The sequence below is a fragment of the Physeter macrocephalus genome, chromosome 19 (assembly GCF_002837175.3).
Source record: "Physeter macrocephalus isolate SW-GA chromosome 19, ASM283717v5, whole genome shotgun sequence".
NCBI lineage: Eukaryota > Metazoa > Chordata > Mammalia > Artiodactyla > Physeteridae > Physeter > Physeter macrocephalus.
In genome coordinates this window covers 12,235,339-12,247,488 of record NC_041232.1, presented here as the reverse complement: position 1 = coordinate 12,247,488, position 12,150 = coordinate 12,235,339, and the positions used below count along the sequence as shown (strand labels likewise).

The following is a 12,150-nucleotide window of genomic DNA, read 5'->3' as shown; positions in this document are numbered from 1 at the left end:
GACGGGGGCAGAGATTGGTGTGATGCAGCCACAAAGCCAAGGTTCCCCTGGAGCCACCAGAAGCTAGGAGGAAGGGTCCTCCCTCAGAGACTCCGGGGGCAGCTCAGCCCTGCTGACACTTTGATTTTGGATTTCTGGCCTCCAGAACTGTGAGAGAATACATTTCTGTTGTTTTAAGCCACTAAGTCTCTGGAAACTTGTAGTATGTGGTAGGGAACCAATACACCCCATAATCCTATGTCGACTGAAAAAAAAATGCACAGTCTAAAAATTGAGAATTGTGTTTTATTCGGCAGACTTACCGAGGACTTAAGCCCAGGAGGATACAGCTTCTCAGATAGCTCTGAGGGACTGTTCCAAAGAGGTAAGGGAGATGACAGGATATATGACTTTTTCTGCTGGGGGGAAGAAAATGTGGTTGAATATCAAAAAATTACTGCTAATCACAAAAACAGACATCTCAAGTTAATGATTTTAGCACTTTTAGTATGTGAAGATGTAAGAGCCTAGGCTCATTGAAATTATTCCTTTGATTGCATCTTAACTATCTTGGGCCAGGATCCTGTTTAAATACAGTAAGTGGCTAAAACGATTTCCGAGCCTAAGCAGAACTAAAACGCTGTTCTGCCTACGGGCAATCCCCCGCCAATGTTGGGGACCAGCGCCCCCTGGCGGCCTGGGCACTACGTTGGTCTCTCCAGGCCCCGCCAAACAGCCTGCGCCTGCGCAGAATGCAAGCGCTCAGGCCCACCCCTTGGAGGGTGTAACTTCCTTGAGTTGCTCTATTTGGCCACGCCTACTTCCGGAGGGGCGGGCTACGCCTGGAGCACGTGACTTGGTTCCGGCTTGCGGAAGATGGCGGCGCCCAGAGCGGTAGCGTGAAATTTGGTGGTGGTAGTCGCAGGCCATTCGTGCTGTAATCAAAACAGTGGGACCGTGCGCCATGTCGCGACTGATCGTGAAGAACCTCCCAGATGGGGTGAGTGCAGAGCCTGGACTTGAGAATCTGAAATTGGGACCAGCTCGGAGCTGGAGGTTGGGAGGGAGGTGCCTGGGGAGAACTGAGGGGTTTTCGATCTCGGGAAGGATTCCCGGAGGATTCAGAGTAGATTCTGCTTCTCGGTAGATTCCCAGTTGACATTTGGGAGAGAGGGACAGTGCCTGCTCAGGGTTTCACAGCCGGCCCGATGGTACGTGATCCCAGCCAGACATCTCCTTCCCCGGGACATGCCAGCCCCCACGCTGTGTCGAATGCCTTGCTCCCACAGCCCTCTTGTCAGTCGCTTTCTTGGGTTGACTCGTGACTGGGTCAGACACTGCGCCTGTATCCCCCTCCTACTCGGGACACTCTGGAAGGAAAGTGGGGAGCAATAGACTGAGGACCTGCGTTCCAGTTCCCGCTCCCGCTTTTAGGGAAGGTAGGAATAATAAATAGTCTAAGAAAACTGAGTGAGTGTGCAGGGCTTTAAACAACTTATCCAGTAAGTGGAGAGGGGTGCCCCAGATATACTTGTCTCCGCCTAGAGTCCGCACAGAACGTGTCACGTGGTAGGTATCCAGTAAACACATGCTGAATAAATGAGTGAAGAAATAGTTGAATGTGTGGTGTCAGACGGTTAGCGCAAAACACAGACCTACTAGAGCGTGGCCTTGAGGATATGGGGAGGGGGAAGGGTAAGCTGTGACGAAGTGAGAGAGTGGCATGGGCATATATGCACTACCAAACGTAGGGTGGATGGCTAGTGGGAAGCAGCCGCACAGCACAGGGAGATCAACTCGGTGCTTTGTGACCACCTAGAGGGGTGGGATAGGGAGGGTGGGAGGGAGGGAGACGCAAGAGGGAAGAGATATGGGACTTCAGAGTAACCTACTAGCAAGCAAGTAAATCCTCAAGTAATAGGTTGAAGAGACACGCCCACATCCTTCCCCTGGAACCTGTGAACATGACCTTACTTGGAAGAGGGTCTTTAGAGACATCAAGTTAAGGATCTTGAGATGAGACCATCCTGGATTTAAGATGGGCCCTACACCCAATAGCAGATGTCCTAATGAGAGAACAGAGAGGGAGATAGATTGATTCAGACACCAGAGGAGAGAAGACCTCATGAAGACGGGGGCAGAGATTGGTGTGATGCAGCCACAAAGCCAAGGTTCCCCTGGAGCCACCAGAAGCTAGGAGGAAGGGTCCTCCCTCAGAGACTCCGGGGGCAGCTCAGCCCTGCTGACACTTTGATTTTGGATTTCTGGCCTCCAGAACTGTGAGAGAATACATTTCTGTTGTTTTAAGCCACTAAGTCTCTGGAAACTTGTAGTATGTGGTAGGGAACCAATACACCCCATAATCCTATGTCGACTGAAAAAAAAATGCACAGTCTAAAAATTGAGAATTGTGTTTTATACGGCAGACTTACCGAGGACTTAAGCCCAGGAGGATACAGCTTCTCAGATAGCTCTGAGGGACTGTTCCAAAGAGGTAAGGGAGATGACAGGATATATGACTTTTTCTGCTGGGGGGAAGAAAATGTGGTTGAATATCAAAAAATTACTGCTAATCACAAAAACAGACATCTCAAGTTAATGATTTTAGCACTTTTAGTATGGGAAGATGTAAGAGCCTAGGCTCATTGAAATTATTCCTTTGATTGCATCTTAACTATCTTGGGCCAGGATCCTGTTTAAATACAGTAAGTGGCTAAAACGATTTCCGAGCCTAAGCAGAGCTAAAACGCTGTTCTGCCTACGGGCAATCCCCCGCCAATGTTGGGGACCAGCGCCCCCTGGCGGCCTGGGCACTACGTTGGTCTCTCCAGGCCCCGCCAAACAGCCTGCGCCTGCGCAGAATGCAAGCGCTCAGGCCCACCCCTTGGAGGGTGTAACTTCCTTGAGTTGCTCTATTTGGCCACGCCTACTTCCGGAGGGGCGGGCTACGCCTGGAGCACGTGACTTGGTTCCGGCTTGCGGAAGATGGCGGCGCCCAGAGCGGTAGCGTGAAATTTGGTGGTGGTAGTCGCAGGCCATTCGTGCTGGAATCAAAACAGTGGGACCGTGCGCCATGTCGCGACTGATCGTGAAGAACCTCCCAGATGGGGTGAGTGCAGAGCCTGGACTTGAGAATCTGAAATTGGGACCAGCTCGGAGCTGGAGGTTGGGAGGGAGGTGCCTGGGGAGAACTGAGGGGTTTTCGATCTCGGGAAGGATTCCCGGAGGATTCAGAGTAGATTCTGCTTCTCGGTAGATTCCCAGTTGACATTTGGGAGAGAGGGACAGTGCCTGCTCAGGGTTTCACAACCGGCCCGATGGTACGTGATCCCAGCCAGACATCTCCTTCCCCGGGACATGCCAGCCCCCACGCTGTGTCGAATGCCTTGCTCCCACAGCCCTCTTGTCAGTCGCTTTCTTGGGTTGACTCGTGACTGGGTCAGACACTGCGCCTGTATCCCCCTCCTACTCGGGACACTCTGGAAGGAAAGTGGGGAGCAATAGACTGAGGACCTGCGTTCCAGTTCCCACTCCCGCCTTTAGGGAAGGTAGGAATAATAAATAGTCTAAGAAAACTGAGTGAGTGTGCAGGGCTTTAAACAACTTATCCAGTAAGTGGAGAGGGGTGCCCCAGATATACTTGTCTCCGCCTAGAGTCCGCACAGAACGTGGCACGTGGTAGGTATCCAGTAAACACATGCTGAATAAATGAGTGAAGAAATAGTTGAATGTGTGGTGTCAGACGGTTAGCGCAAAACACAGACCTACTAGAGCGTGGCCTTGAGGATATGGGGAGGGGGAAGGGTAAGCTGTGACGAAGTGAGAGAGTGGCATGGACATATATGCACTACCAAACGTAGGGTGGATGGCTAGTGGGAAGCAGCCGCACAGCACAGGGAGATCAACTCGGTGCTTTGTGACCACCTAGAGGGGTGGGATAGGGAGGGTGGGAGGGAGGGAGACGCAAGAGGGAAGAGATATGGGAACATATGTATATGTATAACTGTTTCACTTTGTTGTAAAGCGGAAACCAACACACCATTGTAAAGCAATTATACTCCAATAAAGATGTTAAAAAAAAAAAGAAAAAAAGTGGATCATCCGTACCTATTTCACTATGACTTTTCTTGGATAGAGAGGCTCCTACACGACTGGTGTGGCCGATATACTCATTCCCAAAATACAAAATGTGCCGTTTGGATGGCGTGAGAGGTCTTGTGTACTCCTTAGAAAGAGTGAGAACATCAAACCAATTCTGTTTCATTGTTGTGGTTTTTTAACTTTACCTTTTTTCCCACCCTGGCGGATGGGGGGGGGCACCTATCATATGATTTTTAAAATTCAGTATAAAACGAGAAGCACAGTCTTTTGTTCCATCCTATCCTCCATCTCTCTCCAGGAGTAACCATCTTTACAGCTTGCATCTCTTGACAAGTTCCTCATCTCAAAACCCTTAATGTAATTACATAGTAAGCTCTCAAAGCGTTAGCTACTGCTACTACTGTTATTAACTCTTTCATTCATCAAACAAGACATGCAATGGTAAGAGACACAGCCATACTAAGAAGCAAAATGAGATGGTAGTTGAGAGGGGAAGGAAGGGTAGCCATGCTAAAATCCTCATCCATCAGAGTGAGGCATCAAGAGACGCTATCTAAAGCTGATGGATGGATCAATAATAGATATTTTTAAATGTGCTATTTAGGATAAATGATGGAAGAATTAAGAACAATAAATAACAGGGTGGAGGGAAGGGATAGTTAGAGAGTTTAGGGTTGACATGTACACACTGCTGTATTTAAAACAGACGACCAACAAGGACCTACCATATAGCCCCGGGAACTCTGCTTAGTGTTATGTGGCAGCCTGGATGGGAGGGGAGTTTGGGGGAGAATGGATACATGCATATGTATGGCTGAGTCGTTTTGCTGTGCACCTGAGACTATCACAACATTGTTAATCAGCCATACTCCAATATAAAATAAATAGTTTTACAAAAACCAATAAATAACAGAGACTGGAAGGGAGGAATAGGTGATGTAGGTTTCTTATTTTTCATAGTGGGAGACGGCAGATAGTCATTGGGTAAATAAGCCAAGAAATGAGAGTGAGAGCTCAGTATGGGGACATAGAGCCATGCTTATGAGGAGTCCTAAAAGCAAGCTATAAAGATGGATACTCCTTTCTACCACAATTAGCAGGCATTGTGTAGTTTACCATTTCCTTAGTTCACACATCATTGTGACAGGCATTTATTAGGTGTCTACTGTGCAGCAGCCATGATGCTGGACTGCTTGTACAATAGGTCTCCTTAGCCTCCTAGCAGCCCACAGGATAGGAAGATTTCAGTGCAGTCATTCTGAGTCTTGATTTCCTCATCAATGAAGTGTGGGGAAGGGCCTTGCTCAAGGTCACACAGGGAGTAAGTGTTGGAGCCAGAGCTGGAACTGGGTCCAGCTGCAAAGCATGCTCTGCCACCGCCCCTTCTAAGGTCACCTCTGGGGAATCCCGGGGCCTCAGGTTCCCAGCCCTTTTTGTCCCCTTGGCTCTGAGGGCTCCCCGGCTCCCCCCCTCATCATCCCCCTTCCATCCTAGATGAAGGAGGAGCGTTTCCGGCAGCTCTTCACCGCCTTCGGCACACTGACGGACTGCAGCCTCAAGTTCACCAAAGACGGCAAGTTCCGCAAGTTCGGCTTCATCGGCTTCAAGTCCGAGGAAGAGGCCCAAACAGCGCTGAACCATTTCAACAAGAGTTTTATCGACATGTCCCGGATCACGGTGAGTGGGTGTGAATCTCGCCCTCTCCTGCCTGTGAACGGTGACCCGCTGGCTCTTTCTCTCCACGCTCAAGCCCAAAGCCTGTCCCCTTCCAGACCGTGGCATCTTTGGTCTTCCTCACCGTTCTCAAGCTCCCATGCTTGTGAATCCCCTGCAGCGTTTGTGGAAACAGTTTCCCCAGAGTTTCTGATTCTGTATGCTGGGGGAGGGGATCCAAGAATTTGCACGTCCCCCAGGCTTACAGGCAATGGTGATGCTGCGGTCCCAGGAGGAGAAGCTCTGGTCTACGTTACGCATCCACTCGCCCAGTCAGTGGCTCAATTGCCTGTGCCGGGCGTGGTGGCAGGTGTCACCATCCCCCTCTCTGTCCCTCGCAGGTGGAGTTCTGCAAGTCGTTTGGGGACCCGACAAAGCCCCGAGCCTGGAGCAAGCACGCCCAGAAAACAAGCCAGTCCAAGCCACCTCCGAAAGACAAAGACTCCCTCGCCCCAGAAACTAAGAAGGTGCATGGATGGTCACTCCTGGCCGCGTCCGGGTGTCGGCAGGGTGGTCACCCCGGGAAGGCAGGGGAGGAGGAGGGACCTGAGCATCCCTCTCGGATGGTTCCCGAAAGCAGCCCTCCCAGGGCAGTGCGTTTCCATCTCCTTTCATCGTGACCCTCACCACCTGTGCCTTCTGTTTTTAGGATGACAAGAAGAAAAAGGTAGCAGGTGAACTGGAGAAGGTGAGTCTGTCCTGGTGACAAGTGGAGGGCGGGCAGCGAGGGCGGGCCCGGCAGGCAGCGCCTTGCCATGGCTGTGGCTCCTTCGTCTTTCTGTCTGATGAAGAGTCCACGCCGCCCTCCCTGGGACTGACCCAGCTGGCCCCAGGGGTCCTCTAGAGACTGGGGGAAATGGCCTCGGAAGATGTACTTACCCTCCGAAGAGTTAGCAAGGGTGAGCCCTGCCTGAGCCTTCTGTGCCTGTTCTCCCTCCTTCCTGCTTCCCTGCCGCCCGGCACCTGCAGCTGAGGGAAGATCACGAGTTCCAGGAGTTCCTGTCGGTTCACCAGAAGCGGACGCAGGTGGCCACCTGGGCGAATGATGCCCTGGACGTTGAGCCCTCGAAAGGGAAGAACAGCTTGGCCAACGACTACCTGAACTTCGACTCCGACTCAGGGCAGGAGAGCGAGGAGGAGGGAGCCGGGGAGGCCCCAGAAGGTAAGGGTGTGCCCCCTGCCCGAGTGCGTGCCCCGCAGCGCCCGGGCCTGTGCGCACGTGACCTGGGGCCCCTCTGCGCCGGGCCCAGGAGACGGCGAGTCAGACGCTGCCCTGTGGAGCAGTGATTATCCCGCCTGCGGGTACGTCGGCTTTGACCGATCCTGGTTCCTTATTCAGTCAGTTGATTACTCACTCAAATATTGATTGAGCACCAACTGTATGCCAGGCACTGCTTCAGGCATTGGGGATATAGGAGTGAGCAAAAGACAGGGAATCCTGCCCCCGTGGAGGAGTCGCCCTGGCTGGGGAGAAAAACAATAAAGGCATTGGTCTCCTATTTAGTATATGATATGAACGCGAGTGCTGCGGGGAGAAAGCAGGAAAGGGAGGAAGGTAGGAAAGGGGGACAGGAGGGTCACCGGGGAAGGCCTCCGAGGAGGTGGCCCTTGAGCAGAGGAGGTGAGGGAGTGAATCTCTGTCCTCAGAAGGGGGTCACAGTGTCATGGGGGGGCCGTATGGACCTGTGAGCGATTGTAGCTCAGGGTGGTGAGTGCCGTGGTCGGGGGGTGGGAATCGACTTTGGTTAGAAGGTGAGGGAAGGAGTTTAACGTGCGTTTTATGGCTGGTAAGGTCTCTGTGCAAGGCTGGGATCCGAAGCACCCGCTGGGAGTTGGCGCGACTCAGAAGGGATGCGGGGAGAGAAGGGGTTCCGGGCAGAGGGAACAGCGTGGCAGAGGCGCAGACGGAAGGGAAAACAGGAACTTGGGCTCAGGGTGGCTGCAGCAGTGGGAGCCGGCCGAGAAGCCAGGGAGCTCACCGGGCCCGACAGCGAGTTTGGGTTTCACCCTGGGAGCATCTGGGAGCCCCTGGTGTGTTTTGATCAAGGAGTGAGGGTCCTCCCTGTAGGCTCAAAAAAGTCGCGCAGCCTTGCAGTTGGCGAGGCTGGTGAGGGAACCCCGAAGTTCTCAGTGTGTAGCACGGAAACTGTCAAAACTCCATCAGTTTCTCCCCATTTGACGGTATTTATTCAAGGACCTACTGGGGACTGGCTGCTTGGCACGGGGCCCCTGGTCACCTCAGGCTTGGCACCTTACGTGCCACCCACCGGTCACACCCCCATGCTGTCTGCCCTCCAGCCCTCTGTTTGCTCACAACCGTCACCGGCTCCCAACCTCTCCGTTTTTCCAGAGGACAGCGGCCTCGAACCCAAGGCAGCCGTACGGAAGGAGCTGTCGGACATGGATTACCTGAAATCCAAGGTGGTGGAGGCCGAGTCGCCATCCTCAGAGGAGAGTGAAGATGAAGCCGTGAGCTGCGAGGAAGGGAACGAGGCCGAGGGAGAGGGTTCCTGCACCGCCCCCGCCCAGCAGGACAGGGAGGCGGCCCGAGCCGAGGTGCGTGTGCATCCGGGTGAGCTTGGGGGCCTGGGGAGGGAGGAGGTCTGCTTGGCCCTCGCCCGCGTTCCCTGCAGCCCCTTTGTCGGGGCCTGTAACATCAGGGAAAGACAGCTCAGCGGCCCAGAGGCCTGCCTTCAGGTCTCGGTACTGCTGCTTGCTTGCTGTGTGACCCTGGGCAAGCATGTTTCCTCTCTGAATTTATTTTCTGTCGCTGACGCAGAGGCTGCCTGCCCCTCTTGACTTGGGGGTGAGGGGGGCGTAAATGAGCTGAAAAAGTATCCCAAGCATATTGTGCTTTGTAGTTACTAGCAAGGTAGACAGGTGTGAGCCCGTAATCAACAATAATGAATGAAATTAATTGAGCACTTACTACGTGTGAGGTTCAGTACCTGGCGTGTCATTTTTCATTGAATCTCACGGGAATCTTGGGGGATGGGGATTCTTGTCCCCTTTTACAGGTGAGGAAACTGAGGCCCAGAGAAAGGAAGTGACTTGCTCAAGGTTTCGGCTGGGAAGTGGCGGGGGGCGGGGGGTCAGCACCCGGACGCAGGTCTCCTGGGCTCTGGAGTCTAGATCATAAACGTGGGTGTTTCCTCTGGGGATGGCCGCCCCGTCTTCCACCCGGGGGTCCTCCCTGCTTAGGGCAGCTTCACACATCCTTTGGGTCTTCGTTCCTTCATCTCCCTCCTCCTCTTTCTCCTTCCCCCCTCCCTCCGTTCATTCTCTTTCCCTTCTAATTGCCATCTCCTGTCCTTTTCTCCTAGAGATTCTAAAGAGGCAGCCGAGCGTGGCTAAGTCAGGGAGCCGGGGGCTCAAATCGCAGCCCTGGTGTGGAGTCGCCGTGGGGTGGGGTGAGAGGCTTCTCTTCGGGCCTCTGGTCTTCATCTAAGGTGGTGCTCAGCGGAGCACTGGTCTCTGTGTCCAGTTTCCAAAACCCCTGCGCCTGGGTGTGCACTGGAAATCAGAAGTTCCACATTTCAGGGAGGTACCCCATAACTCATACAGGGCGGCACCCCATAAAAGCACATGACTGTTTCTGCAGTGAAGCTGGAAATGATTGCTCATCTACTTGGGATAGACGTAAACCCTAAATTGTGATGTAACAGCTCGGGGTGGGCTTTGCCGGCAAATGAGTCTAAGTCAGGGCAGGTTTTGTTACCAAACGAATTAACCAAAAGATTAGGTTTTTCAGAGCTGTTTCGATTCTAAAACTGCAGAAGACATCCCAAACCCTGTAAGATTGTTTTAAAGATTCAGGAGGACAGCTGTGTCTGCAAAGTGCTTTGCACAACATCTGGCACAGAATATGCCCTAAATAAGTGGTAGCAAATGTCACCGTACCTCAGGGCTCCTTCCCAGGCTCTGCCCCTCCGTGTGTGGCCTGGCGCCCCTGCGAGCAGACCCCCAGTGAGCCGGCCTGTGGTTCCGGCCCTCATGTCAGGGGCGCATGGAGGCTTGGCACCTCCTACCGCAGGTTCTGGCCAGACTCCACGTCCTTGCAGGCACGATGCTTCCGGCATTGCCAGCTGACCCTGGCGCCAGGGGCCTTGCGGCATTCCCTGCGACGCCCGGGTCGGCACCTCCTGCGGCCGCACCAGGGAGCTCACTGTGGCCGTTTCTGTTCTTTGCTGTCACTCAGACCGAGAGACCAGCCAACCAGAAGGAACGCACCACCACCCACACCGTGAAGCTGCGGGGAGCCCCGTTCAACGTCACAGAGGTACGCGCCAGTGACGGGACGGGGTGAGGAGGCCCCGGGGAGCGGGAGACAAGGGTGAGGGTCCCAGGAGCCTCTGCTGCACGGGAGCTTCAGGATCAGCTGAGGACTTCAGCTGGGGGGAACTGGGGGCCAGAAAGACTGATGCGTAAGATCTTGGGCATCGTCAGGGTCGGGAAACAGGGCTGGCTATATTGAGACCGAGAAGGACTGGTCTCACTCACCAGTCATCTGTGCTAGGGGTGGGCATACTTTTTCTGCTAAAAAATTTAAAAAGGACCAGCCAGTAAATACTCAAGGCTTTGTGATCAGTATGGTCTCTGTTACAGCTACTCAACCCTGCTGTCGTAGCACAGAGGCAGCCCGAGGTGAGAGGTGGCCAAATAGGCCTGGCTGTGTGTCAATAAAACTTTATTTACAGAAGCAGGCAGTGGGCCACGTTTGGCCTGCGTACTGTAGTTTGCTGACTCTGGGTCTACACAGGAGAGAACACTTTGTCAATTTCCCTCCTCATGAAAGTAGTAGAAGTTCAGCATAGGAAATGTTTTTTAATGTAGCTAAATAACAAGAAGTAAAAATTACCTATCGCTCTATAAATTGCCAACCAAACTGTGTTGAGAGAGAAGTGCTAACCAGATGGGGTACCAGAATGCAGAGCTAATTACCTACTATAGGAGTAAAGACTGTCCCAAGCAAACTGGAGCAAGCTCCGCTCAATCCCCCATGTCTATATCCCATACACTGACAACCAGTAATAAATTCTGAGTATATCTTCTTAGACGTTTTTTCTTTGTGTAGAAATGTTTACCTGTGGTTTTCTTTTTTAATTAATTAATTTATTTATTTTTGGTTGCGTTGGGTCTTTGTTGCCGCGCCTGGGCTTTCTCTAGTTGTGGCGAGAGGGGGCTGCTCTTCGTGGCGGTGCGCGGGCTTCTCATTGCAGTGGCTTCTCTTGTTGTGGAGCACGGGCTCTAGGCGCGTGGACTTCAGTAGTTGTGGCACGCGGGCTCAGTAGTCGTGACTCGCGGGCCCTAGGGCGCAGGCTCAGTACTTGTAGCGTACATGCTTAGTTGTTCCGCGGCATGTGGGATCTTCCCGGACCAAGGTTTGACCTGTGTCCCCTACGTTGGCAGGCAGATTCTTAATCACTGCACCACCAGGGAAGTCCTGTGTCTTTTCTTTTTAAAAAGCAATCATACAGTAGGAGCTATTTTGAAACTCTTTTCCTTCCTCGTCACATTATGTCATAAATATCTTTGAATTTTGAATATTGTGCTACAGCATCATTTTTCACGTTGAGTGCTATTCTTTACCCTGGACACACTGTGTTACACTCACCCAACCTCCTAAATTGAGACGTGGGGATTGTTTCCGGTCTTCTGCTGATTTGAATAATAATGCAGTCAGCACATTTCTTGAGATCAGAGGTCAACAGATGTTTTTCTATCAACATCATTTAGTGCATATTTTAGGCTTTGTGAGCTATATGGTCTCCGTTGCACTTTTTTTTTTTTTTGATAATCCTTGGGAAATGTAAAAACTATTCTTAGCTTGCAGGCCGTGGGCAGTATTTGGCCTGCGGGCTATCATTTGCCAGCCCTTGGTCCAGATAAGTACTGTACACAAGCACATGCGTGTATTCAGTACATTTTTAAGGCTTTGATACAGAGTGCCAGTTGCCCTCTGGAAGCCCGGCCAGTTTATACTCCCTTAGCAGAGAATGAGAGTGCCCATTTTTGTGAACCCTGGGTATTAATCTTTATCAACGTGACAGGTCAAAATGGCATCTCACTTTGATTTATATTTTAAATTATTAGTGAGATCAATCATTCTTTCACGTTTGTATATCATGTGTGTATCCTCTTTTGGAAAGTGCCTGATTATATTTTATGCTCTTTTTTTCTCAAAATACTCACCTTTTTTGAGTCTGTATATTTGCTAATTATTTTTTTAAATAAAACTTAATCGGATTTCGGAGTAACAAGCATTTGGGTTCTACTGGACTACCTGAATTGTCTGCTAATTTAGAGTCAGAGTTCTGTCAGTACCAACCATGCAGAAAATCATGTGCTTCAGTGGGG

At 51.8% G+C, this 12,150-nt stretch overlaps 1 protein-coding gene across 1 annotated transcript in view; it reads left to right on the top strand.

Moving 5' to 3' along the window:
• Positions 1 to 2,930: 2,930 nt before the first annotated feature.
• Positions 2,931 to 12,150, top strand: part of RBM19 (RNA binding motif protein 19) — a 127,122-nt gene continuing 117,902 nt past the window's right edge. The window contains exons 1-7 of the mRNA XM_007104625.4: positions 2,931 to 3,088; positions 5,575 to 5,757; positions 6,135 to 6,260; positions 6,443 to 6,481; positions 6,763 to 6,955; positions 8,144 to 8,349; positions 9,992 to 10,072. Of these exons, the coding sequence (XP_007104687.2) occupies positions 3,053 to 3,088; positions 5,575 to 5,757; positions 6,135 to 6,260; positions 6,443 to 6,481; positions 6,763 to 6,955; positions 8,144 to 8,349; positions 9,992 to 10,072 (864 nt within the window). The 5' untranslated portion in view covers positions 2,931 to 3,052. The remainder of the gene's footprint in view (positions 3,089 to 5,574; positions 5,758 to 6,134; positions 6,261 to 6,442; positions 6,482 to 6,762; positions 6,956 to 8,143; positions 8,350 to 9,991; positions 10,073 to 12,150) is intronic.